We start from the raw sequence: 26,894 nt of genomic DNA, 5'->3' as shown, positions 1-26,894 counted from the left end.
CCCCTCCTCCTTTGTCCTCCCTCTCTTAGTTTAGTACCCTCTTTCAGATCTTCTTCCCAAACTCCCCAACCACCCCCCTCGCAATCCAATCCGCAATCGCCATATTGGTGATCATGGGATTCACCCCGCTCGCGCTCGGAAAGACACTAGCATCCGCCACATACAGTCCCTCGGTGCCCCAGACCTTGCCCTTGGGGTCCACCACCCCATTTTCCGGCGTGCTACTCATCCGGCACGTACCCATCTGATGGGCGGACGTATAAGGTGGGTAAGGCGGGGCGTTGCCTCTTTCTCGGAGAGTCTTTAGCCAGGACTCGAAGAGGGGGTCTTTGACGCCTTTGTCGTAATCTTCTTCACTAGCAGGCTGCTCTGAGGTTGAGGTGGTGGTGGTGGGAGAAGATCGAACAAAAGGTTCCACGCCCGGTAAGAAAGCGTCGATTTCCGTGGCACCGGAGACATAAGCGATTTTTGCGAGGGCGATGAGGCCTTCGAGAATGTGGGCCGCGTCGAAGGGGGAGACGGTGTACTCGATGCTGGGCTTGCCTGTAATCGGGTCGGCGTAGACTCGGCCAGTGTCACGGTCGCGCGCGAGGGAGATCCAGGCGTTTAGGTGTCGGTAGCGCAGGCAGGCGAGCTTGTAGGCGAGGGCGCCGCGCCAGGGGAGTTGGGTAAGGATTGCGTAGGGCTGGTGTGTTGCGTTATGCGTTAGTAAGACGAGAGATAATAACTAGGAGGAGGACGAGGACGAGGACGAGGACACATACAAGCATGCATGTGCCTTCTAGCTTTACGCCGTGGCCTTGGCCGTCGAGGTTCTCGAAAGCGGTACAGACGCTGGTGATGATGCCACCTGGATTGTCGTAGTTATTGCGGTTAGTGATGTGACATGTTGTAAGTGTGAGACCAAGCTGGAGACAAGACTTACCTTCCCAGGGTTTAACATCATCCTCGTAGTAGGCGCCGAGGAAGTTGACAGGATGAAGATATAGGTTGCGGCCAATGTGTCGGCTCTGTCCAGATGTCAGTATTACCATAACGTTTCTCGCTGCCATGAAATACCAGTAGTGAGCACTCACATTCAACCCGCTCTTCTGAAGAATCAAAGGACTGTTGAGAGTTCCAGCAGCAACGATGACCTTCTTCGCCTTGATGATAACCTTCCTCGTCTTCTGTTCCCCCGTCACTCCCCCCTTGGTATCCCTCGCAGTCCACGTCCCCTCCACGCCCACCGCCCTTCTCTTATTGTTGTTACCACCAAAGCCGAACCACGACAACGAAGACTCAGACTCATCCCACAAAATCCTATCCGCCGAAAAGCCCTCCATAAAGGTAGCCCCCCTCTTCGCCGCCGCCGGCAACCAACTAACTGCCGGCCCCTGCTTCTCCGCGCTAGCGCATCCCAAATGGCAATGTCCACACCAGTGTTCCTTCCCGCCGCTATTCTGTGGACACACCTGCGCCGCGTAGCCCAGCTTCCTGGATCCATCCAGCAGCTTCTGGCCCCGATAACTCTGTCTCACATCATCCCCACCAACCACGCCCATGAACTCGCACACGCGGTCCAGGCAAGTTTGGTACTCGCCCGACTCGAAAAACGGCAAGCCGTGCTGCTCCGACCATTCTTTGCGCACGTACCCCTGCGTCTGCAAACTGACGCTCCAGTTGATACTCCCGCCGCCCCCCCAGCACGAGCCCGCTACGACGTTGATGGAGCTATCGACGCTGTTCACGAACCCGTTGTTCTCGAATAGATGGAACCCGCCCTGGTCGCGCGGCATGGGTAGCTGGGACGGATCAAAGTAGTAGCCCTTTTCCACAACAAGCACGCGGTGGCCCGCTTCGGCGAGGACTTTCGCGCACACGCCGCCGCCGCAGCCGGAGCCGATGATGACGACGTCGGTTTCGACGGTGGCGGGCTCGTTGACGGAGGTGTCGAATTGCAAGAATCCAAAGCCTTCGGTACGGCCGGGGTTCCAGTTGACGGGCACGTCGGGGAAGCCGGTGACGGTGCGGAAAAGGGGGCTGGTTTGCAGCCAGATTACTTTGGCGATGACGGTGAAAGTCTTGAAGAGGACGCGGGGAGTGCCGAACCAGGAGGTGGCCCAGCTGCGGAGGATGGATTCCCGGATGTGGAGGGGCTGGTCTTGAATTGGGGTTGCATAGCCGGTTAGGAGGAGGCTGCCGGGGCGTGTCCTACGGTTGGGGGTTAGATCTCATGGCTTGTCTTGTTTTGTTTACATTGGGATTCAAGGAAAGGGGTAGTCCGGGGCAACGCTTGTACAGATCCTGTGTAACCTGATTGGTGGTAGCTTACGAGAGAGCGTATAAGACGGCACCGAGCTGATTCCGGGCCGATGCGGGGACGGTGCTGAGAGTCCGGCGCATGGCACAGCAAAAGGCCGGGTCATCGGATGCACGTTCGGCTAGATAAGCCGTGATGTCCTCAACCGCGGGTTTCTTTACCACGCTGGCCTGGGCATTGGTGACAATCTCCTTGAACTCGGCATCGGCAAGGCCGAGCTGGGTCTTATCATCTTTCTTATTTGAGACTGCTGTGATGGAAGGGATAGTAGCGTCCAGCAGGGACATGAGCACGGTCCATTGCGTCTCGGTATAGTAATCTCCATGTCCGGGCGGCAGCGGCGGGAGCCCGGGCGGAGTGGGACCGGATACGGAAGAGGCCATTTTTGGAGTCGCGGGTTTGGAATGCGATGTCGGATTTCGCGATCAAGATGCACCTGAGTTGCGGCGACACACCAGGCTAGACGAGATGAAGTTGCGAATAGTGTCAAACGTGCATTCTCAACAAACATGAAGCTTAATTCTCACTCTCGTCCCCTCTCTTTCACCCCTCATCTGATCCGGCCTCATTGACACATGGCTATCCAAGACGGGAAGAGTGTCCGTGCACACCTCGGTAAAAACTGAGGTGAATCAGCGTTCTCACACTGAGACTCTTGTGGGCGTCGTCGCCAAGGCTGGGTATAAGTCCAAGTCCATCTTGGGCATAGCGACAGAGTTTCTTTTGCTAGAAATGGACTTTTGGTAAAGATAGCAGAGGCAAAATGCTAGCATTGCCAATGCAGAAAAAGACCTTGAATTCATGACGTCTGTCCCACCTCCTCTTTTCGCTTGGACGGCCATTGTTACCGGAAGCAGCTATCACCATTTTTTGTTGAACGGCGATCAACGTTCCGTGAAGTGTAGTTTGCAGTAGAAGATATGTACCTTGGATGCACAGGACGACACATTGGTACGCCCAAATGGCTCACCTTGCAGAAGTTGCAGGAACCATATGATTCTGCACTCCAGATCTTCTTCATGGCTCAATATCCTTGTGATACCCACGCGGGAACGGGAGTGAGCACTGCCACAACGGAAACGCGGGGGAAGTGGACGTTGTTCTGGAGAAAGCTGGCGATCAAAGGCGTGGGCGGCGTGGGCGTGTGGGCGTTTGAGAGCACCTTTGGCGTTGGATCCATGTTCCTCTTTCACGTGCTTGTCGAACTGTCGAACTTGTTGACTTTTTGGCTCGTCTGGGGAACCCTCACGATCCCTTTTCTCACTCTCTCTCTTGACGACAAACCATGGCTGACGTTGTGGGAGGCGACAGTTGCAATGGAAGAGTCGCAGCGAAGGCTCAATTGTGTTTGTAGTGGACGGTGTCATTCAACAGAAACCCCAATTTTGATGCCAAGAATTGCGGCGTGCTGCAAGGCAAGGCACAAGCGGCAGGTACGTACCTTCCGCCCTGCGACACCCTACTGTGTACTACAGACGCGGAAGGACGCGCAGGGTTACAGTGCATGAAAATGCGCAAGCTCTTTCCAACTGTTGGGGAGATGTGGATCAAATGGCGGGGTAACAAGGCTGCCTTTTCTGATATTTTTGTTGAATTTGTAGCCCTAGAGATTCTCAAGCGCCTAGAACCGCACCCTGACAGCCGTAAACCGCGTTCTCTTCGAGCCTTTTGAGTGCGATAACTTTATACAAAGTGGACCTCCTTTTCCGACGAGCCTCGGGATAATGGATTCTTTGCCTTCGGATGCCACCAATTAGAGCTTCAAGGTTATAGGCTCCCTGTCCTGAGCTTTCACATGCAAAGTTTGTGGCACGAGACCAATTTGGCTCAGAGAAAGTTGAAAGCCCGGGGTCAACTTGATCGGACGAACCAAACCGTTCGGAGATTTCGAGCGGGAACGCCAAGAGTCCGTCGGCACGCCTGGGTCGCAAAATGCCATCTCATCCGATTTTCCAAACTGACATCACCGTCCGACTGTTTGGCGGCGACGGGATCTCCATGACTGCCCACGACCGCCGCTTGAACGCATCGACGTTCGGTTTCGCTCTGCCAAGACAACCCAAGACGCCAAAACTTCACGTCCGCCACCGAGCGATCCGATACCGTCAAACATGTCAATCTTTCCAGGTTCAGTTGCTGTCGAAGTGATTGGCTTTCTCGACAACACTGCAACACTGCTTCAACGCCTGACAGCCGGCTTTATTGGATGATGGAAACCGGATGATGGCACGTCAATGACAACCTAGCACCTCCTACCTTGGCAGATACTGGTTGGGCAGGTGCCAAGATAGCGACAACCGCCCGCCCGCCTCTTTTGCTGCGCTTCTGTCGTTGTGCTTCTGTTCCATGCCGCTGCCGCTGCCTCCCCGCGGCTCCCGATATGGTCGCCGAGTTCGTCGCAATGTTCGATTGCCCAGGATCACCCATTTTGTTAATAACTCAGCTGGGTAGGGAAAGTGAAGGTGGTGAGCCAATGAAAACCCTCAATGAGTCCTTCTCCTTCTGTTTATGGTAAAATATGGGTCGGCCGAGGCTGACCTTGGCTTACATCCGCTGTCTTGTACTGCCAAGGTACCGATACCTGAAAGCCATGAACTCGCGGAGTCGCGATAAACTCGGTGCATGAGTGGACCTCTTGGCCAGCGGCGAAAGATGTGGGAGAGCAACGCCGTCGATGCTGGAAAATACTGGCAAGCAAAATGTTGACATGTCCTGCATGTCTAACATGTTGGCTGAAATGCTTTGCACACATCTTCCTACTAACCTCTTTGATTGCCTAATTTGCCTCCATGGAAGCTCTATGGAAGTCTGCTGGAAAATGCATTTGTCTTTACCCACCCCATGTACCTATCTAGGTTACGTACCTTGGGTTCTGGGTGGAACCCTTGGAAAAGTTAACCTTCTGAACTGGGAAGTCTCATTCCTCATGGCTCGCCAGTACAGTAATGGCAAGCGCTCTGGTGTTATCGGTGCAGTCATGCTATGAGCGAGAAATTGTGGTGGTGATGGCGTGAGGTGCCTTCTTTGCAAGGTGCCTGTGGACGGACAATGCCCCCGGATGGTCTTGCCATGCGAGCCCAGTGCTGACAAAAGAAGAAAGAAAGAAGCCAACGACGGTCCAGCCTGCCTCGCCTGCCTCCTGCCATGGATGAGATGCACTCGCCCAATTTCCGCCTTGGTTTCTGCCCGTATCTGCGAGGTGCCCAGTGCCTTATCGATCCTGCTCGTCTCTCACTGCCCTCTTCGACCCTTTGTAATCCAAATCTCATGCAGTCATGATGTTGAGGGCATATGGCCTATCTGAGATGGCACATCTCTGGCTGCTGATATTCTACTACTTAGTCGTCCTCTCCTCCACCAAACACTCGGTCGTTATACTCCGGTCCAAAGTCCACTTGACTGGCCCATCCTGCCCACAACGTTTGCAAACCTGTATTTGACCACGCTCGTCTTTGCTCCCGTTCCGAGCCGATCCGACGCCGGCAGCATCTTCACCCACCCGGCGAACAGACGGTCATCAAATTGACCAGAGGCCTAGACAATCCGACCCCGGTATCCAGTGTCGCCGTCCACGGCCGTCCATCGGGCCAATTGCCGACGTCCACCATACCCCTGCAACCCACCGCAGTACGTACCCAAAGGTACCCAGAAGTACCCAGTACCTTGCTAGTGTGACGCAGAGATTGGACGATCCCGAAAGCGTTGGGGATCCTCTTATACGGAAAGTTTGTTTAAAAGTCGACAAAAGACGCAAGAGCAAAATCTCGTAGACGTCCAGCTCTCTCTCCCGGTTCTCTTTCAACACCATCCTTCACCGAATTCAACTCGATTTAGGTTGCACCAGGAGTCACAATGGCGTCCGTCTCCTTCTCCTTGCCCCAGGCAGCCCTCTTCAAGTTCCCGCCCGCCACCAACCCGGGCTTCGTCCCCCCTCCTCCGGTCGGCCCCAACTCCGCGACCGTCTTCAACATCCCCGATGATGTTTACTACGCCTGGTTGGACCCCAAGGTCCCTCTGACCATCGCTACCGTCTACGCCGTTACCGCCAAGCTCCTCAACATCTACAACAAGTCTACCGGCAAGAAGCCCTGGGCTATCAGCAAGACCAGGCCTTTCCACTGGTTTGTCATTGCCCACAATGTCTTCCTCGCCGTCTACTCCGCCTGGACCTTCATCGGCATGCTCGGTGCCGTCCACCGCTCTTTCGTGAGCCCCTTCGGTCCTGAAGGTCTCGCTGGTTTCGTCGACTCCGTCTGCCGCATCAACGGTCCCGCTGGTCTCAGCAACTCCGTCTTCTACAGCGATGAGGCCGGTGCTTTCCAGACCTACTCTCCCCACGTCACCCTCGGTGCCGATGGCAACCCCAGCCGCTTCGACTCTGGCCGTCTCTGGAACGAGGGTCTTGCCTTCTACGGCTGGATCTTCTACCTCTCCAAGTTCTACGAGGTCCTTGATACCCTCATCATCCTCGCCAAGGGCAAGCTCAGCTCCACTCTCCAGACCTACCACCACGCCGGTGCTATGCTCTGCATGTGGGCTGGTATGCGTTACATGTCCACTCCTATCTGGGTCTTCTGCTTCGTCAACTCCTTCATCCACGCTCTGATGGTAAGTTCAAAGCCAATACTCGCTTTCTAAGCATGCACAAAAGCTAATAGTTCTCCAGTACACTTACTACACCGTTACTGCCCTCAACATCCGCGTCCCTACCCCCATCAAGCGTTCCCTCACCACCATGCAGATCACCCAGTTCCTTGTCGGTGCCTCCTACGCCATCGTCCATTCCTTCGTCTCCTACACCATCCCCGTTGTTGTCGCCAACCCCGAGAAGACTGCTTCCGCTGCCGAGGCCGCCAGCACCGTCGTCGATAGCCAGAAGGTTCTTGTCTTCGGCAACGCTACTCGTGTCGACGCCGCCGATGCCACTTATGGCCAGCGCGTTGTCCCCTGCGTCACCAACAACAACTCTACCTTCGCCATCTGGCTCAACGTCTTCTACCTTGCCCCTCTCACCTACCTCTTCGTCTCTTTCTTCATTGAGAGCTACACCCGCCGCAGCAACGCTGCTGAGAAGGCCAAGAACGCCAAGCCCGTCGACAACGTCGCCATGGCTGAGAAGGCTGGCTGGGAGGCTGCCAAGAAGATGGAGGGTGAGGTTTATGGCGAGACCAAGGAGGACTCTGAGGCTCGCACCACCCGCTCCGGCTCCAAGCGCACCCTTCGTCAGCGCGCTTAAGTGTCTCCTGACCACGATTTGTCGTCAGTCCCATAACTTCCATTATGAATGGGGGTTATGACGCGTTACAGGTCCGGTCCTAATCCGGACCTGGCGATAACCCCAAGAGATCAGATGATGTCAGCTCTCATCTGGTCTCTTCTTCCCTCGCTGCATGGTCTCTGTGATGAGCCAACAAAGGAGGTGAAGCAAACAAAAAATACCCTGACATACAGAGATACCCGATTCTCTGCACCGCGCCCACGCCTCTGGTCTGTGGGTAAACACCTGTATTTCTAAAGGCGGTTGCAGATTATCTCAAGCCAAGAGCAGTGCCACTTGGCCGTTCGAGGTTGTTCGAAGATAGAAAACAAGAAAATTTGTGGTTCTCTGAAACGAGAGATGATTAACGTTGATTGGGTTTTATTAGCATATGGAAAGAGAAAAAGGGAATGGAACTAGCATGGGACGGGTATTTTGCTTGGGTTATTGGCATATCGTTATTTCATCAGCATATTTTGGTACTTCATAGAATAGAACTATTCATGGTCCAACTTCAAACTCTTGCATTTCTGTGAAGCTCTTTCCTACCGAGTGATATCCTGTCGATGATGTCTGATCATGCTCTGATGACGGACATTCTTCCAATATGGTCAAGGCTAACGGCGTGTAGGCGTCAACGTTGCCATTCCACTTTGGTCCAGCATAGTAATACAGGCACCCTTGAAAGGCCTGGCTGTGTTCAATGTCACGACAATGGCGCAAAGCAATACCTATACCTAACGGAGTACTAGCTGCAGTATTCTTGCCCAATACTTGAAAGAATTGTGAAACCAACTGCCCCCACGCCTTCCCAAGTTCTGCATTCCAGTCTTCTACCTCTAGAAGTACCTACCTTAAATATCGGGCCAAGCTACCGTCACATCTGCAAGTGTTTGACTAACAATCTTCCAAGCCCTATTACTCCTGCAGTGTCGCCCACAAAAATGGGCAAGTTGCCATCATTGGTAACTAACTAACTGTCAACACAAAGAAATGAAGAAGTATGTGCTCCTCATATTCTCGTCGAATTGTATGGTGGTAGTGGAGTGAAGGGAAGGTTGATGACATGTGTTGATAACGTCTGTCTTGTTTTAATTTGTGCTTACGGAGTGACTGTATTTCACACCTAACCATCAGATGGAAGAGGTAAATGTCTGTTCCCCCTTAGAGAAACTCGAGCGAAGTAGATATATGTTCATAAACAAACCTCGGGTTAAAACTCAGAGTGGCTTATAGTAGGAGGCAGGGAGGTGAAATAACTTCCTGGGTAGCACTTTTCCTTTCTCTTTTTCTCTACACTTCTCTCTTCACTTCTCTCTTCACTTCTCTCTTCACTTCTCTCTTCACTTCTCTCTTCACTTCTCTCTTCACTTCTCTCTTCACTTCTCTCTTCACTTCTCTCTTCACTTCTCTTGATTGCTTCCCTCCCTCCCTTGCTCACTTGTTCCATTACCCGCATCTCAACTCTTAACTCTCCTATCATACTCTCTCAGCAAGGCTTGAGGTAGGTATCAACCTCTTAATGTAGCAGGAATGTTACAGCAGAAATGCCTGCCTGTTTGCAACCTGTTATCCCCCCCCCCCCCCCCCCCCCCCCCCCCCCCCCCCCCTTTAACCCACCAATGTCTAGATGGCTGGACAAGAGGAAAAGTCAGTAGGTGAGTAAATAAGTCAGTCAGTCAGCCAACTGTTGTAAGATCAGCTTTGCCGCCTCTAGCTCTTGAGTGTTTGATATATTAAGGCAAATGGGGACAAGTTAAATGACAAGTAGGTCTCATTTCGCGACGCCAAGATATTCCTAGAAATCTGCCTCATTATGATCATCATCAGCAGTCCGGGCAGTGCACAGGAGTACCATGTACCCCCAGGGCTTGCAACTTGCAAGGGAGACAACTGCAGTGCAGTCCCTGTTTGTCTATCTAAACCATACAGTAAAAAGTACTGCAGTAGGTGTGATGAAAAGGCACAGCTATGATGAGCCCGTAACGGGAGCGGGACCGAATAACGCCGGGAGGGATCCGAGTTTCGACTTCCGAATCCCGCCTCAAGTCCCGAGGCGGCCCGACGATGTCATCCCCCAACATGGACGCCGTCCGTCCAAGTGTCCAGGTCCAGAGTGTCGGAAGACATGCTGCTGCTGCAGGACGCCATGAACGCAGGTACGCACGCCAGCAATGCCACTCTGTGATGTGTGACGCACATATGTACCTCCACGCATGTTCCATCTTGCATTAACTTAAGTGGCCTTTGCCAGCGGGACCGAGAGGTTCATGGAGGATGAGACAAGGGTGGGAGCGTGGGGAGTGGTGACTACAGCCCGTTATGGATGGAAGAACTGCTTTTGAGATTAGACACTCGTCCAATACTCTACGGACTATCATGTCTAGGTAGAATGAACCACTTTACCCGGACTACTCGTGAGGAACGGACTAGACAATGATACCTAGGTACTTGCCGGTATGCTCATCCTTCAATGACCATGACCTAAACATCCCAGGAAAGGAAAACCATGGGGACTACTGGTTTACTGGAGAGTACAACAGCAACGGGACTACAGAAAGGGAGAACTGATTGTAACCCATCTGATTAAGACGCGCTCGAGTTCTTGTAAAACTTCTCTCATCTGACACATTGACTGGTATATCCTCCTTCTACATGACTCAGACATGAATGCCGACACACAATGCGGGAGAAAGTGGGAACGAAACACTGATCTGAGCAACGAACCGGACAAGTCTCCGGTTCTCCATCCTTTCTCATTTGAGTCCCATGTTGTTGTAAATGTACACATCTTCTAATAACGCCTGTAAACTGTCCTGTAGCAATGTCTCTTTGAACCAGCGAAAAAAGAAGAAAAAAAGAAGAAAAAATAGTAAAAGCTGAAACAATCGCAAACATGATGCAGATCTCAACAGAAAAACAACACCGCGAATGCCGAGTATAGGGGTCCTTCTTCGGACATGCTTATACGAAAACAGTAAACATTCCGTCGGCAGCGCCAATTATGCAAATTTGCAAATCAGTGGGTTGGGCTAGCTAGAGGCTGGCCCCCCTTCTCAAACAGAAACAGCAGAGAACAACAGCTCTCAAACTCCATCAAGAACTCCAACAAATACAGAGCAGCAAGCAACAAAGATCATTTGTTGTCACAAACGTTGCTGTCGTTGTCATCGTATGACGAGGTAATATTGGTTCCTCGCCCGCGTGCTCTGAATCTGATCCCATGACCAGATCGGACTGTCCATCACCAAAAAGCCAAATCGGCGGAACTCCACTTGGGAGGAGTGGTAGGGATTGACAGCGTCGAGGTAAAGGAAGTGGAGTCTTGAGCGGGACGACGTGGAACCTCCCACTCCCCTCCCTACCCCGGCGTGGAGCGAGCGAGCGGCCTCAATGATGCGGGTCCGAAGCTGCAAGTCGCGAGTCGTGTGTCCTGCGCTCGACGAAAAGCCCACCGAAATGCCGCGCAAGCAAACCCTGGCAATTCGTTGTGTGTATGGCCAAAGGGTGAATGCAGGCAAAAGGAGTCAACTCCGTTGCCAATGCGGCGACTTTGTTGTTGTGATGCGCAAGCCTCTCTCTTTCGGGCGGTTTGCGAGGCCTAAAGCCAGGAGGTCGTGATAAAACTGAAGCAAGCCGAAAAGCAGACGCTCAATCCCGCGATGTTTGGGATTCTATGCCGTGTAGATCAGAACGAACGTCTAAAATGTCCATCTGAAGCAATGCAACCCATCAATTCCACCTCATTGTGCCATATTAGGTGCGTAACATGTTGAACGTATAATGGTTTCGTCCAATCTTGTGCCATGTTGGTCGTAAAAAGTGTTGCTCGTTGTCGTCGCCGTTGCCGGATGGGAGGATCCACTCAACTCCGCGTCTCCGGTGCGATTCGACCAGACCAGTAAATGCACATGTGCTTTGCGTGATCGTTCCGGGCGCTAGCAATCCAGCTGGATCGCATGGTGCAAAAAGAACAGGTCTCTTCTCTAGCCAGGAGACCTGTGTAGACAATGACTTTAGCAAAGGCCGATCAAGCCTTCAGAATGTGCTCCAGTTCCAGTCCCTAGGGACGCTGTGGGCCACTTCGGGCATGCTCGGCAAGCTTAGATTGAATCCCATCTTGATCCCCGTGGGGGTGGTGGGAGAAGCGAGAACCGGGCTGCCCGGCTCAGAATTGGTCAAGTTGCCATCACCCGAGGTAGAGGAACCGCTGGTAGACGACTGGCTGTTGGCCCGGCTTCGCCACTCCTTAAATTGGGAATAGCAATGCTGGCAGGCGCGGCTCGGAGTTCCCCGGGGGTTGTAGTTCGCATCTTGGTCCAAGGGGATCTCGAATGCGCTGTGGATGTCGCAAAAGATGTTTCCGCATCTGCGACAATGGTGGCGGCGGGTGAAGTAGTTGAAGTTCTTCTTGCACCTGGCATCATCGCATACCGTAGACTCTGCGTCGGGCTGTATAGTGAAGATGTGTCAGTTCATGCACCCTGTGTCACTCCAAAACACACAAAAAGCCACAGAAAAGTGAGACATGCCAGGGCAAATGGGGAAAACGTACCTTCCAGTGCTGCCGCGTCGGCATCCCAGTCGGCTTGGGATAATGATCCAGATTCACGTTGGGGTCGATGCACATGCCGCTGTCTCCGGTGTTTCTCCTGCTCAGCCGCCCCAAAGCGCCCAGTCCGATGTAGCTGGTGTTTGGCTTCAGTTTCGGCTCCTCGACGATCTCCTCGTCTTTAGAGCTGGGCCTCGATGTCGGCGGCTTAGATGCGTATTGGTTCGGCCTGAGGGCCGCCGGCATATACAGCGGGCGGATTTGACGGGTGAGGGTCTTTGGGGAGGTTGGCGAAGCATTGCCAGATGTGCTAAGGGGCGAGATCTGCTGACTGTTGCCGTTGCCGCCGTACTGGGCCGATGGCTGATAAGGAGCACCAGTGCTCACTTGCTGAGGCGGCGGCTGTTGGCGATTCATATTGGGGTTATTGTGAAAGCCACGATACGTTTGCTGGAAACCTGAATGGGGCTGTTGCTGCTGGTTGGGGAACCGAGGCATCACGAAGTCGGTAGCCATTACTGTGGCGGTGGGCTGATGGGGCGGTGATGTGTTCCGATTTCGCAGAACAGCAGGTCGAATAATGTGTGGTTGTTGATAGCTCCAGGCCAAACAACTTGGAGCGCGGGAAAGGACGGATGGTGCGCGCGGCTTGTTGAATCGTGGTAGTAGACAGAAGGGAAAGTCGCGAGAGACGAAGTTGAAGACGTCTCAGGAGGGATCGAAGGCTGATGTGAAGAAGCTTATCGCTTTGAAGTATATAAGGATGGGCGAAGTTGAAGATACGTTAAGGTGAGGTTGAGGTAACTTTGATAAGATGATAGTGGTCGGAAATTAAACGGCAGGCATTCGTAGATAAGACGGTGAGAGTGAGAGCTGGTCACGGTTGACGTTCAACCTCGTTTGGTTGATGCGTCAATGATATAGCCTTGAGGGGTCCGTGTGTGTCCAAACTCGGAGTTATGTACGCGGCTTGCACATGGGCATAAAGGGCAAGTTTAGGGAATGAGGGTGAGAGGCAAAGAAGTAGAGGTAATATGTATGGTAATGTAGGAGGAAGCACCGAGTGCGGTGGGAGGCTTGGGAGGGAGCGGATAGGTAGGTAGGTAGAGAGAGGTAAGGTAGGTAGGTATAAGAGCCGAAGTTACGTTTGTAAGACCGAACGGAGGGACGGACGGATGATGAGTCGAAGAAGTAAGGTACCGCCAGCTATACGGGACAGATACCCAGGGAGATATCTGGAGTCTGGCCGTCAAAAGAAGACAGATACTCTGCAGCAATAGTCCATATGTATAGAACACGGATGCACCATGACTATTATCGCTTTCCAATACCCAACAGGTGGATACCTCAAATTGCCTGTCAAGACAAGTCCGCAAGTCTGGCCGATGGCAGACCGCATCGATGGGGATCTGGCAGGGAGCGCTCACCAGTGTGGACAAGGCTCGAGAAGCTGACCAGGGGGACGAGGTCGTGTCGGGAAGGTCCTCTTCGTCCTTCGACGGAGCACGGGAAGACGAGTGAGAGCCAAGCGGGCCAAGAGCGAACGATGGTTCCTGTCCAGGTTACGTACCCGGCAAGACGTTGCACCCTGGACTTGCCTTTACAACCAATGGGATTGGCTCGGCCCTGGTCTGCAGCAGCGTATCCACCCACCCACTGCAAAGAGTCCATCCAGTGTCCACTGCGCTTTCGTCGCCGTCCCAACGTCCCCAGCATCCCGTTCTCTCTTGCTCACAAGCGAACAGCACCGCGACGGCAGAGTGAGATCGCTGGGGAAAGAATGGCAGAGAGCCACTACTCGTGAGACTTGTCCTAATCGGTGCAAAGAGCGGTGGAGCACCATCGGGGCGTTAACTCTGGTGTGGAAGGAGGAACGCTCATCCGCTAGAGGCCATCTCACGGAAAACCCTGTCTCCTGCTTGAATCCGTTGCAGGCCTCGCTTTCCGCTTTCAGCCATCTCCTCGTCGTTACATACACTACAGATGTTGAGATGGAGGCATGCGGTTCCGTCGAGTTTGAACTTGGTAGGTCTAGTGCCTCAGCTTCATCCTTCTGACATCTCAGAGATATGTACAGGAGCAGAGTTTCATTATTTGGTGAAAGATGTACCAGCTCGCAGGTAACCGGTTCCATGGTAGCATGGGAACATTGTGTAACCATGAATGATGTGTACCCCAAAGGTTTCGAGTTACGATAAGAAATTATGGGAATCCATGGGGGTGTAATATCCGGGCCTGGTTGATGATGATCAATGACATTTCATGTTCTTTCGTCTGACTTGTAGGAGCTTTGCTCCGTAAGATCACATACATTGCTAACATGTAGTGAGATCTTGGACCTCATAGAGACGATATGATATTGACGTCTATGATCCCTTCTAGACTCGGAGTAAAGTGCCTGTCTTGGAGCATACAAACTCGCTTTGCGTGTGAACATGGCAGAGGCTCTATAACTTCACGAACCCTCGTTATAAGCATGTGCCGTCTTTTGTTGGTTATGTTTGTATTTTGAACCTAGTTACCTTTCCGCATCCTCGGTTGATCTTCTTGAAACCATTGTTTGAAGGTCCAGGTAATCCATACTCATGACAAGGGCGAGAAGTATGTTTTAGGCTCTGGGTGGTCGTCCTTGTCATTGCACGTGTCAATCATCATGGTTGAACAAAGCAATGAGAAGGACACGGAGATGCAAGAAGTTAGGACAAGGTCTGCCTATCATTAGGTCGTGGTCACTTACAGGCCTGTAGGCACTAACATGCACTAGCGGGGCGGTGTTTGGCCGACGCCCGCCTGACTGTGCTTCCAGCCCAGGATGTCGATGGCCCGGCTCAACAAGATGGAAGCGGGCGGCTGTGGTTGGCTTCAACACATCGCCATTCAACCTCGAACGACACGGCTTCAGTCCAACGATACTCCATCGCATCGCCATCGCCGCCATCAACCGCGCGTCATCTACCATCAAATCCTCCCCCCTAATCCATCGAAAATCTTCGACCCCGAACCACGACAGATATAGCGACGCGCTTCTTTGACCGAGCTATTGCAACCCGTAGCCTAATCTAACGACGTACCCCACGATTCGCTAATTCCAGACCTCATTCCTCCTCACGCTGTCACGTCGCCCTTGTTTGACCATCGCGAAACATCAACATCATCTTGGGCCATAAAAAAACGTCAACTTCGAGTTTCGTTTGCTTTGCGCCAAACCCCTGAAACAGGACCATCACAAATCCTCGGGAACATTTCAGTACCGCCACCATGAAGCTCTACTACATCGGTGTAAGATACGGCTGTCTTTGGGGGAAAAAGGCACCTGCTGACTGGGAACAAGATCTACAAAAACACCGAGCAGCCCGCGGTGCAGCTCTGCGGTGCTCATGAGCTTAGCGACTTCTCTAGATTCACACGAGACCAATACAAGAACTTCATGACCATGATTAGCAGGACCGTCGCAGAGAGGACGAAGCCTGGCCAGAGGCAAAGTGTTGAGGAACAAGGTGCGTCTAGGGTCAGCTTCCTGCTCGTGTAGATACGCCTAGCTGACTAGATTGTGTTCGAACAGACTACCTTATCCACGCCTATGCCCGCTCCGAGGGTGTCTGCGGTGTCGTCATCACCAAGGACTACCCTCCTATCGCCGCCCACAGTGTCCTCTCCAAGCTCATGGACCAGTTCCTCTCGGAGAAGCCGATCGCCACGATAAACGCCGCGAAGAATGATGGCGACATCCCTTTCCCGGCCATCGAGCAGTACCTCCGCGACTACCAGGATGCCAACAATGCGAGCAGCATCGCCAAGATCCAGCAGGAGCTCGATGAGACCAAGATTGTTTTACACAAGGCCATTGATAGCGTATGTCCATATACGGGAGGTAGCATTGCTCTATAAACTGCTAACAGATGTATAGGTTCTCCAAAGAGGTGAAAAGCTTGACGACCTGGTTGCCAAGAGTTCCGACTTGAGTGCGCAGAGCAAGATGTTCTACCAGAGCGCGAAGAAGCAAAACTCGTGCTGTCTGGTTATGTAAAGGTCATCTTCCGCATCCAACCGCCCGCGGCTGTCTTGGCTTCTAGTCAGCCGCACGATATATACCATCCACCACGACGTCTCCTCATATCGAAATACAAAGCAGCGCTTGGCCTTTCGTCTCGTCCGAGGCGTAGGCAGTGTCTCATCTAATTCTGTTATTGGTTTCCGCGAAGGTTGCAGTCTTGGCAATGACAACCTAAGGCTTTGCTGTAGCCGGTTTGGACATATGAAAGCCGCTCACCTTGTCGGCTTCTTGGGCTTTTAGTATGCTAAACATCTGATTAAACCCGCAATATACCCTTCCTCATGTCCATACATGTGTGGCACATACCAAAACGTAGTAATGAAAACAAGTACGCGTCGGGAAGAACAATGCGGAAACTACTACATCAACCACCATGTCAACATGTCTACTTAGACTACTGTAGTCATGTTATAGAGTTGTTATGTGTTGAACCCCAGACTGCGTTCCATTGGTGATCGCCACTCCGTTTCTTGCATACCCGTTAGTTTCATACCCACCGACAATCCAATTGCTTGGTATCCATACCTTTCGCCCACATTCCGTCCTCATTTGGTAGGCGGTCTTGCCACCACCCGTCCGTCTTTAAGATTGATGGGCCGACACAAGCGATCGGGTTCCCCCAATCACAACATTCGGTCGTGATGACGACCCTGTCCGCCACGCAGTGGTAGCCCCAGCGTAGCTATAGACTGTGCGAACCAAGACAAAACTATACAGTACTGTATATTTTAGGGGTTTGATTTCTATCCCAGGCTAGTCCAGGCAAAAAGACCTTCTGACCATCTGGATCCTCGAATCCTTCAATCGGAAACGTTACAATGTACACTCCCAACAACATGATCCGGCTGATCCATGATGTGGAATTGCGTACGCATCTGCCTCCGTGACGATGTTTCTCCCAATTCTATCGACGTCATGAGGAATATATTGACATATCTATGTAATATACACTATAGACCTACCTCAAAGCAACATCAGATGAAACTGAAACTCATAGCTGGTGGGGCGATAGAGCTCTCATGCCTGATGTCGCGCCTTTGCTTCAAATGGATGGGGTTGGGGTTGGGCTCTCGGGGCCAACCGCCAAACTGACATGTCGAGAACAATCACAAGTTAAGAACATGTCAGAAACTGGGAACCTCTATACGTAGAGACATAGCGTACGTTATCTTTTGGAACTGGGCTGGAGCTTTGTTTGACATTGGCCGATTAAACCTCGAGATATATGTATGTATCACTTACACGCAGTCATATCCCAAAGCAAACAAACCCATTGCCGGGACCCGGTGGCCAAGGCGTTTGTTTACCTACCGGTACCAAAAAAGTTCCAAATGGGAGTCAGATGCAAAGTCTATATATCTATGCATGTTTGTACATACTATGTAGCGGTATTACCTATATACAATCAAGTATTATCAAGACGTTTTCCCGTGGAATATACACTCTTTTCAGGCCTGGGGTTTTTTTTCTTTTTTTTTTCGCCATACGTGAGAAAATCAAGCACAGTTCAGTGAGGATTTTCAGTTGTTTTTCTTCTGGTTCCAATGACATGAGCCATCTTGTCTTGAGCTTGTTAAAAACAGAAAACGGGCTCACAGCTAAATGAAAGGGCCACCATGAGCAAAAGGACTCACCGCCGCCCGTCCAAACCGGACATCAATCGATGGAAGTGTGGTACAAGATCTTGATTGTCACCCTTCTATTTTTTTTCTTTCCCTGGCAACGAGTCATCCTGCCTGTCGTCACAAATGGCCAGGGGATTTGATGGGCAGAGACAGACATCACCCATACCAGTCAAGCACAAACGGTTACGGTTTTTTTTTTTCTCAAAGTGAGGGGTGAAAAGTCTCATCTTGCTCACTCACTCACTAACTTTCTCATCACTCCCGTCGTTGCAGTGCAGTAGTTCCTTGGTTTCGAGGAGGGGCAGATTGGGCAGAGGGGTGTGTGTGTTGGGGTGACCTTTATTTTTGCTTCTTTTGCTTCTGGTGGTTCGGTCGACATTGAGGAGGGGAAGAGGCTCTGGCATGATGAGATGGAAGTGGGTGTGGGCGTCCTCTTCGAGCCGGGGGGGAGAGGTTGTGTGTCTGTATGTGTGTGTTCGGCCTCCCACGGCCCACGGTTTACGGGTGATCTACCTTTCGTGTGGGTAATGATTCACCCGCCAAGTAAGATGGTGTAACAATCGCTTGCGGTTGTCGAAGTGAGAGAAGTTGAAAGGACTTTTCCAGATTTTGGTGGATGCTTGTAACGATGTAATACATCGATACACATCTGCTATACTGTTCCAATGTCATGACATGCCACGTTCCCGTACAGCAAAAAAAAAAAAAAAAAAAGGAACCTAAGAGCCACGATCTGTCTCTTTCTTCCCGGAGAAACGAAAACGCAAAAAGTAGATCTCGTTCTCAACGTCGAAACTTTCCAAAAGAGTCAATGACAAGACATTGGTGAACATGGCAGAGGTGCATTTGCATCAAGCATTGAACTTCAAAAGCATGCTTCGGCAAGCAATGGCACATGCACATCAAGCGGAGTTCTTTCTGAGCCCGCCACATGATTCGTCAACCTCACTTAAAGGTTATCGCGACGAGCTGATTAGCTCGATTCGGGATTTTGAAAATCCAAAATGTCACGCATCTGAATCCTCGAAAGAAAAGAGCTCCAACAGCCAAAAGCATGTTCAAGGGGCAGAGTGGAATGTGTGTTCTTTTTCGGGTATGGTCATGGTTACACTCTTTCTTTTTGCCTTGCGTTAGCGCAGTTACATGGTCCCCTCACAATCCCTCAAAAGACCTGGCTCCATCGCCAAAGAGTTTACAATGGGTCCAGGCCACTGTCTCAATTGGAATTGTCCAACTGGCGCCGTGGGCGCTCTGCCGGCGGCTGGAGCGGCGCTGGAGGAAAGAGCCACCACAGAGAAGCGAACGTCGGACTTGGGGGTGGGAGAATGGGAGGAAATGTGGTGAGGCGAGATTCGTGCGAGTCGCCCCGAAGACGCGAGATGCTTGATGGAACTTGCCAACTTGCCTGCTTGCCTTGACTGCTTGATGTAAACGGGACAGGCACCCGTTTGACCGACAACGGAAGGAAACAGAAGTTGGGAGAAGAAGGCGAAATGGTGGGAGTTGTCCATGAAGTTGGCTTTCGGCCGGTCGACGTTTCGGAGCGGGAGACCAGCGAACGACGTCCCGCCGCTTTCAAAGTTGCACAGGCATGGAGCGTTGTAGGACAACTTGAATACAACCGAACCTCCCCCCTCCATGGGAGCGGGAACCGGGACCGGGGACTGACAATCTCAGATGGTCAACTTGACAGGTTGTGCACACCACGACATGTCTCATCTCACCAAGTTGTGAAAACCTTAACTTCCCTCGACTCGAAATACTCCGCATTCCCGTTCAATATCTGCCTCAATCTCGGTCGACCCGCCCTGCGCAACTCTAACTGCATCTCATCTCCGTCTTCTCGATGATCCTTCACATCTCCCCATCCCGTCCCTTTCTCATTTCGCATCTCATAAGCCCTTCAACCTAAAACCCAATGGTCTCGGAGATCCCTCGCGGTGTTGGGGCTCTGCGTGGGCTGCCTTTCGACGCTACGAGCCTACGAGGTACCCCCAACTTCACTTTAACACACCCCGGCAGCGGCAGCGGAACCAGCTGAAAGCCTGTGATACTGTTACGTCATGACAACTACCGTGACTAACCAGTCAAGGTCCGGACCCGTCGTGGTGGTCGGTGGGCGCTAATGGACCACGACGACGACGAGCGAGTCGACAACGATGGGTGAACCACAAAACCGCAAGCAAGGTCAGCAAGGGCCAGGGCCAGCAGAACCAAATCTTCAAGTTCTACGGCCCGATACTGCAGAACCAATATCATGACCATGACATTGGAGAAACCACGGTGCGGCGCTACAGAAAAGAGGACGGGACAAGCAACCGCTAGTTTAATGCCTCTAAAGAACGCCAAGGACCTTGTGAACTACCAGTAGGCGCTGGCTGGCGGCTCCTGCTGAGGACGGAACATCGGGGTTCAGCGATCCCGCAGGCCCAGTCAGGTTCAGGGGTACGCCGTAGCGCCCGTAGGGACTTGAGGAGGCTAGGGCGGCGACCTGAGGCTATTCCCGCCGACCCCCCTCGTCGGAGGTCCCCGACCCAAGGTTAAGATTAGATAACGGTGCATACCTATGAGATGATACAATTTACAATGAGACTGAAAGTCCAGAACATTTGCAAGCCGGCAACACCTCAGGGTCGTCGGCGACGGTGGCGGCGGTTACATATGGCATAGTCGAGACGAATCCTGGAGACTCTTGGCGATGCTCTTGGGTTTGCCTAATTAGGTAGGTGTGATAGAGCTGAGCGGGAGCCGCGCGCGCCGGAGTTTCTTGATGGCGAAGATTAAGGGATATGCCGAGGTTGCTGTCTTTTTACTTATTTCCTATCTCGAACATCTACGAGATAACGCGAGAAGGTGATCTTGGGTGTTTTCGAACACATACCCTCCAGCGACATGGGTAGATGAACGCATGATCACGATGGTTTCTCTAGTTTGAACTGGATTCATGTCTCTTTGGGAGGAAAGGGAATGGCCATGCGACACTCGTTGATGCTTGACTGCAGCTTCTTGTAAGCATGCTATGTGCGCATACGAAACATGAGAACGAAAGAGCATACACCGGCATGATGGTTTAATCTTCTTCACCTTGAAGAGAGGTGTGGAAACGCTGTCTGCCAAAAGCAGAATACCTTCTGGGCTTTCCACATGCCACTCGTGCAAACACTCCGTCCTCCTCTTCCCCGTCAAGAGTCTCATCCTTCCCTGGCACTCGTCACCAACAACCGCGTTTCTCTGCCTTCTATAACCCTCCCCTTGTCCGCCTATCCGCCATCATGTCTCCATCAGTTTGGATCTTACTCACTCACTCACTCATTCTTGATACTCTCACCCTCCACCCACTTCCCACTCTTCCCCCCTTCCTTCATCACCACCCTCAACCCCTCGACCCTCATCCCCTTGTCGACCGCCTTACACATATCATAAACCGTCAACGCCGCCGCCGACGCGGCCGTCATGGCCTCCATCTCCACCCCCGTCTTGCCGTAGCAAGACACGGTGGCTTTGATGTCGATGTATCCGTATCCGCTTGACGACCCCCCTTCCGAACCTTCTGACCCCTCAAAGGAATCCTCAAGAGGTCCAACAGGCCCAACAGGCACCAACTCAACCTCGGCATGCGTCAACTGAATTGGATGACACAACGGAATGATATCGGGCGTTCGCTTGGCCGCCATGATGCCCGCTATGCGCGCCACGCCCAAGACATCGCCCTTTTTGAGGGAGTTGGTGATGAGGAGCGGGTAGGCCGTCGGGTTGGAGAAGTGCACGGAGCACCGGGCGACGGCGGTGCGAGAGGAAGGCGTCTTGGTGGCTATGGAGACCATGTGGGCTTCGCCGGTTGGGGTTAGGTGGGTGAGTTTGAGTTGTTCTTTCCCGTTGCTAGGTGCGAGTTGTTCGGGTTGTTCTTTCCTGTTGGTACTGGATTCTTCCTCAGATGTGAGGAAGGAGCGTGTGGTGGAGAAGAGGCGGAGGTGCCCGAGTCCCTGAGGAAGGGTTGATGGAGGGATGAACATCCTGGTGCCTTGGAGTTTGTGATGAGCAAAGCTGCTGGTGGTGTTACTGGCCAGAGGCGAGAGAAGTGAAGAGAGTCCGGTGTGGTTCCATTGAACTTGATGGCTGCTGCGGTCCAGAGACTGGGAGCGATGTTGGGATGTGGCATTGGTAATATTGGTATCTACGTAGACAAAACATTCTTAGTATGTCTACTATCTTTGAAGCTCAAGAATACGTATACAAGAACGCCCAAGTATGTTCGTTGCTCGTTGATTTTGTGACCGAATATTTTGGAATTTTACCACCCATATCATGTACATGTGCCAAACCCTCAAACCAAAACGCCATCCCAACTCCGGCCAAAAGTGCAAAGAAAGAACAGGAACAAGCTAGAAAATAAAGGAGGAGGAGGAGCGTCACCCACCAATCAAGATCATTGGTCGGTTTTTCATATTTTCAAGATCGCCAATGCCGGCGTGCTTCTCCTTCTTGTTCTTCACTGCCATGCCGATAATATTTAGCAGCTCCTCTGAGTTGGGAGCAAGCAATGGAGAAGTACCATCGGTAAAGGCCTGGCCTGCCTTTTCCAGCGCAGCCTGCCTCATAACCTCAAAAGCTTCCTCATCGATTGGTTCTCCCTTGTTGATCTTGCGCACGATATCTCGCAGAGAGACTTCAGTGTTGTCAAACAGACACACCTTGATGTTCCCATCACCAGTGATGCGCAGTCGGTTGCAGGATCCACAGAAATTGTGAGTCATGCTCGTGATGAAGCCAACCTTGCCAGCAAAACCGGGCACTTGGAAGGTCTTGCTGGTGTCGTTCTTGTGGCCCTGGATTCTCTGCAGGTCCGGATACTTGGAGCGAATGAGCTCCAGCATCTCCTGGTAGCTGAACATCTTGCCCTCGGTCCACTTGTTGCCGCCAAACGGCATGTACTCAATGAAGCGAACCTCCACGTCCTTGTCCCGTGTCATCTCGACAAAGGCAAGAACCTCGCGGTCGTTCAGCCCGCGCATAACGACACAGTTGATCTTGAACTTGATGCCAGCGCCGAGGCGCTTGAGCTCAAAGATGCGGTCGATGGACTTTTGCACGGCACTGAAACCGTTCCGGCGCGTCATCAGCTGGAACTGCCAGGGGTCCATGGTGTCCAAGGAGAGATTGATGCCCGTCAGTCCGGCTTCGACCATGGCGTCCAGCTTGCGATGCAGCGAGAGCCCGTTCGTAGTAAGACATAGCTCCCTTAGGCCGTGAGCCCGTAGGGCGCCTATCTGCTGTATCAGCGGCACGATATCGCGCCGTACCGTTGGCTCGCCGCCTGTGAGTCTGATTTTTGTCACGCCTTGCGAGACGAATAAAGACGAGAGCAAGACAATTTCGGGGGTGGTCAGAAGCTCCTTTGGGGGCGACAGAGGGACACCCTCCTCAGGCATGCAGTACAGGCAGCGAAGATTGCATCTCTCCGTCACTGATATGCGAAGATAATCATGCTGGCGGTTGTAGTTGTCTGTCAAAAAGTCGGAGAAGGGTTTTGCATCCTTGAGCATGTCCCTTCGTGAGGACGTTGGCGCCGGATGACGAAGTGGCTCTTCAGATTGTGTTGTTGGAGTAGGGAGACGAGTCCCGATGCTGACGTCGACAGGTGTACTAGACGAACCATGTTCGTCTGGAGTCACTGGCGCTTGGGCGGATGACAGGTACGAGGAACCATTGCGAAGTATCGATGTTGGTGACGATGTGGTTATCGTTGCTGTTGCGGCCGCAGCTGTGGCAACATGCCGGGATAAGGGGATCGACGTCTTGGTAAGGTGCCGTGTTCCGATGCGGACTCGGAGTCCTTGGGCCGCATGGCGAGCCACAGCAGACATGATTGCTGGCTTCTCTTTTTGGGTTGATTTTCTTTCGTATTTCTGAACCTCGAGAATGTTTGAACTAGAGAGATAGAGAAAATCTGGCTTGGCTGAACATGGGCAAGCTAGTATGTGATGACCTCATCAACTATTTTGGTCATTAGGTGCAAGTCCGAGTACCAGCCTATCAGCTGGCCGTGATAGACTCGCAATTGCTGAAGCCAGGATGGACTTGAATGAGAGAAAGTCAACTTGAAGCAGTTGCTGAAGAAGTTTACAGTTCAGTATCGCAAAGTTCCAGATCGAAAAGGTGACTCAGCAGGATAGTGGCAACAATCTGACATCCACCCATAGATACGATAATACCCAAGTCTCATGACAAACCGTAGTAACACTGCTATCGATTATCTCCGACTAAAGATGGAGAAGTTGGTGGTGACAAGGTTTACTATGGCACGGAAGCCGGCGCTGGACATTCACCCCGCACCGTGTTTGCGGAGAGCGGCGAACATTTCAGAATTGTCCACGAAAGGGCGCACCGACCACCTCCCCCCTGGAAGCCTCCGTTCTTGGCAGGGGAATCAACACACTGTCCGGCAGGCATCGCCGTGCACTTCATTCTGACAAGCCCGGGGTCGTTGAGGGCTCTGGGAACGGGAACTGTTCTGACTGTGCCCTGCCCCTGTGCACCCCAGACGGTACCTACTGTGTAGAGGTAGCGCTACCTAGGTAGCGATAAGATAGCGTAGTGGCCTGCACGACACTGCACTTTCCGCCTTTGAGCCTGTGACAGGAAGGAAGGAACAATCCATCGAACCTGTCACTTCTCTTCTCATCGAAACAGTTGGTGATGGAAGTCACGTTGTTGGTCGACTGACTGTTTGCTGACCGCCTTCTACTCTAGCTGCCGGTGCTTTCCTGTTCAATTCCTCCTTCTGACGCGTGCCCCTTTTTCTCTTCTTCGTCTAGGCTTCCACTTCCCGTTCAACATCTTTTTGCCAACTGGAATTGGCCAACAACATCCGGCCAAAACACGCCCAAAAATAGCAGAAACCCACCAAAACAAAACGGCAATTAAACGTGGACCACTCAACTACTTCTTGGGCCTGACCGACACCAAACCGACGCCGGACTTGAACCCAAAAGCGAGGAAGATGTTGTTTTCAAAAAACGTAAAGTGTAGGTGAGGAAGTACCATCACCACCGCAACCACAACCACAACATCCACATGGCCCCCCCAGGCAGGGCTTGGACTGTCATCAGGATCGTCGGGAGCTGCCCTCGGAGCAGTCCAGGTTGTTTGCCAAACTTATTCCCGGGGCACCATGGCTGATCGATGGTCTGTTCAATAGCTTCGGCTCACTGCCTGCCCAGCCCTGATGGCCGATACATCGCGACTTTGTTCCCGACTTTGATCAATGTTCGGAGCGTCCAGTCATGGGAGCCCATCCACGTTGTCAGACTGCCTCAGGACTTCATTGGCCCGTTCCTCTTTTTCCAGTGGTCGCCGTCTTCCCGCCTGCTTCTTGTTGCCAGCTTCGACCAGGTTCGAGTGTTTTCTGCTCTGGATGCGAACTATCATGCCACCATCCGAAACCCTGTTGCTCCCCATCTGAAGCCTACCCATATTGACTTTGGCGCCTCGGATACAGAAATTTGTGTCATGGCCTCATTCGGCGTCAAGTTCACCGTCTTTGACCTTAGCTCATCAAAGGCCACCGAGATCGGGAGCCCCAAGTTCTTCTCCTCCACGGCTGTCCGCAGGGGTTTCTCGTTTCGCCCTCAGTCAAAACATCTTGCCATCCTGACTAGGACAGCTGGAAAAGATATGATTAGCATCCACGCTTTTCCCAGCAGGGAACTGCAGAGATCGTGGGCTCCTGAAACTATTGATGCACAAGGCTTGCTTTGGAGCACAGATGGGAGGTGGCTGGTTGCGTGGGAGTCGTCCGCCCTTGGCCACAAGGTCGTGTTCTACACGCCAGATGGCAACCTGTTCAAGACTTGGTCGGGTCCCGTCAACCCCACACACGAGGAGAAGGACTTTGCCCTGGGTGCCAGTGTCAAGACGGTGCAATTCTCTCCAGATGCCCGCCTGCTTGCTATTGGTGATCACAGCAGAAGTCTATCCATCGTCGATATGACATCCACCATGGAAATGCTGCGGCTCCGACATCCCAACAATCTTGTCCCTCAGGGCACGCTACAGGTAAGAATGTAACACGGGTCCTGGCTCCTGCGAGTCAGACCAGCTGATGGAACGCAACAGATCTGGCAAGAACGAATCGGAATCTCTCACGGGCCTACCATGCATACCTTTATCCGAGCCTCTCAAGCTGTCTCTCCGCCGCCGAGGCCCCATGAGGCTGCTGAACAGCTGTCAGGTTGTGCTACCATTGCCTTCGACCTGTCGTCAAATCTCATAGCAACCAGGATTGAAGATTTCCCCTCGACCGTCTGGATTTGGGACGTACAGGCCGCAGTGCTTCGTGCAGTTCTCCTTTTTCACGGGAGCGTCAGCACCCTGTCGTGGCATCCGCGCGTTCGCGAGACTTTACTCATAAGATGTGAAGGAGATCACTATAATAGCGTCGTGTTTGTTTGGGATCCTCTGTCCGAAGGGCCTCAATCGGTCGACTTTAGCCAGCAACTGTCCGGGTTTAAAGCAGTTGGTAAGTGGCATGCCTCGTGGCTCGGCCTTGATGCATCAACTCCCCTGTCTGTTTTCTTCTCGGATACACAGAATTACGTGTTGGCATCTCTCGCCGATTCGGACAGGGACTCTCTGCCGTGGATTAATCCACGCAACCCACAAGATGGTGACGGCCCGAGCCGCGCTGAATCACCCCTTGAGCTTGTTCCAGCAACAGCAGACGAAGCAGACGAAGCAGACGCTTTACACACCGGAGATGATGGTGACATTGTAATGGAGGACACATATGGCTACAAGCGATAGGCAATTTGTGCGACTGATCTTATACAACGATCTCCCGTACCTGCCACATGTATCTTGGCGCTGTGCACTACCTACAGATGTCCTAGATCTTTCCTGGATACCCGACCCGGGAGTTTGGCAGATGTTCCAGTTCTCGTTACTGGCCACTTGGGAGCACGAAGGACCAGCCGCCGAGGTTGTTCATGGGCTTATCAACCCTCAGTACTATGCTGTCAAGTCACTGTGACAGGATCCAAGACGCACCGCTTGGACAAATTAGGCTTTGGGTCCGACATCAGTGGCGTTTTAACGGGGACCCACGA

At 52.4% G+C, this 26,894-nt stretch overlaps 7 protein-coding genes across 7 annotated transcripts; 4 read left to right on the top strand and 3 right to left on the bottom strand.

The window, feature by feature from the left end:
• Positions 1-43: 43 nt before the first annotated feature.
• SMAC4_01933 (uncharacterized protein) lies at positions 44-3,273 on the bottom strand (the record flags this gene model as incomplete). The annotated part of the gene is made up of 5 exons (XM_066089676.1): positions 2,315-3,273; positions 1,077-2,193; positions 926-1,010; positions 765-850; positions 44-685 (listed from the first exon to the last, which is right to left on the bottom strand). Exons 1-5 carry the CDS (start codon positions 2,683-2,685, stop codon positions 44-46), a joined length of 2,301 nt encoding a protein of 766 aa, XP_065946789.1. The 5' UTR covers positions 2,686-3,273.
• Positions 3,274-6,091: 2,818 nt separating this feature from the next.
• On the top strand, positions 6,092-8,063 carry SMAC4_01932 (uncharacterized protein). Its single transcript, XM_003348862.2, has 2 exons — positions 6,092-6,910; positions 6,969-8,063. Exons 1-2 carry the CDS (start codon positions 6,155-6,157, stop codon positions 7,536-7,538), a joined length of 1,326 nt encoding a protein of 441 aa, XP_003348910.1. The 5' UTR covers positions 6,092-6,154; the 3' UTR covers positions 7,539-8,063.
• Positions 8,064-10,064: 2,001 nt separating this feature from the next.
• On the bottom strand, positions 10,065-14,196 carry SMAC4_01931 (uncharacterized protein). Its single transcript, XM_003348861.2, has 2 exons — positions 12,115-14,196; positions 10,065-12,011 (listed from the first exon to the last, which is right to left on the bottom strand). The coding sequence occupies exons 1-2, from the start codon at positions 12,625-12,627 to the stop codon at positions 11,598-11,600; spliced, it is 927 nt and encodes a 308-aa protein (XP_003348909.1). The 5' UTR covers positions 12,628-14,196; the 3' UTR covers positions 10,065-11,597.
• SMAC4_13620 (uncharacterized protein) lies at positions 13,412-13,915 on the top strand (the record flags this gene model as incomplete). The annotated part of the gene is made up of 1 exon (XM_066091508.1): positions 13,412-13,915. One exon carries the CDS (start codon positions 13,412-13,414, stop codon positions 13,913-13,915), a length of 504 nt encoding a protein of 167 aa, XP_065946788.1.
• A 476-nt stretch (positions 14,197-14,672) lies between the features above and the next one.
• On the top strand, positions 14,673-16,864 carry SMAC4_01930 (uncharacterized protein). The gene is made up of 4 exons (XM_003348860.2): positions 14,673-15,390; positions 15,443-15,608; positions 15,674-15,963; positions 16,019-16,864. The coding sequence occupies exons 1-4, from the start codon at positions 15,370-15,372 to the stop codon at positions 16,136-16,138; spliced, it is 597 nt and encodes a 198-aa protein (XP_003348908.1). The 5' UTR covers positions 14,673-15,369; the 3' UTR covers positions 16,139-16,864.
• A 5,195-nt stretch (positions 16,865-22,059) lies between these two features.
• Positions 22,060-23,788, bottom strand: SMAC4_01929 (uncharacterized protein). The gene has a single exon (XM_003348859.2). It carries the CDS (start codon positions 23,652-23,654, stop codon positions 22,200-22,202), a length of 1,455 nt encoding a protein of 484 aa, XP_003348907.2. The 5' UTR covers positions 23,655-23,788; the 3' UTR covers positions 22,060-22,199.
• Positions 23,789-24,961: 1,173 nt separating this feature from the next.
• Positions 24,962-26,592, top strand: SMAC4_01928 (uncharacterized protein; the record flags this gene model as incomplete). Its single annotated transcript, XM_024655282.2, has 2 exons — positions 24,962-25,845; positions 25,906-26,592. Exons 1-2 carry the CDS (start codon positions 24,973-24,975, stop codon positions 26,590-26,592), a joined length of 1,560 nt encoding a protein of 519 aa, XP_024511186.1. The 5' UTR covers positions 24,962-24,972.
• Positions 26,593-26,894: the final 302 nt, after the last annotated feature.

The sequence above is a fragment of the Sordaria macrospora genome, chromosome 4, assembly GCF_033870435.1.
Source record: "Sordaria macrospora chromosome 4, complete sequence".
NCBI lineage: Eukaryota > Fungi > Ascomycota > Sordariomycetes > Sordariales > Sordariaceae > Sordaria > Sordaria macrospora.
Note: the sequence above shows the minus strand (reverse complement) of the source record. Positions and strands in the feature narration are given on the sequence as shown.

Excerpts from the sequence above, each read along its gene's own strand:
- SMAC4_01931 (XM_003348861.2), bottom strand. The coding sequence starts at position 12,627 with ATGGCTACCGACTTCGTGATGCCTCGGTTCCCCAACCAGCAGCAACAG. Across the intron at positions 12,012-12,114 it reads CGACGCGGCAGCACTGGAAG|CCCGACGCAGAGTCTACGGT; the intron begins GTACGTTTTCCC and ends TTCACTATACAG.
- SMAC4_01930 (XM_003348860.2), top strand. The coding sequence starts at position 15,370 with ATGAAGCTCTACTACATCGGT. Across the intron at positions 15,609-15,673 it reads GCAAAGTGTTGAGGAACAAG|ACTACCTTATCCACGCCTAT; the intron begins GTGCGTCTAGGG and ends GTGTTCGAACAG. Across the intron at positions 15,964-16,018 it reads TACACAAGGCCATTGATAGC|GTTCTCCAAAGAGGTGAAAA; the intron begins GTATGTCCATAT and ends ACAGATGTATAG.
- SMAC4_01929 (XM_003348859.2), bottom strand. The coding sequence starts at position 23,654 with ATGTCTGCTGTGGCTCGCCATGCGGCCCAAGGACTCCGAGTCCGCATC.
- SMAC4_01932 (XM_003348862.2), top strand. The coding sequence starts at position 6,155 with ATGGCGTCCGTCTCCTTCTCCTTGCCCCAGGCAGCCCTCTTCAAGTTC. Across the intron at positions 6,911-6,968 it reads CCTTCATCCACGCTCTGATG|TACACTTACTACACCGTTAC; the intron begins GTAAGTTCAAAG and ends ATAGTTCTCCAG.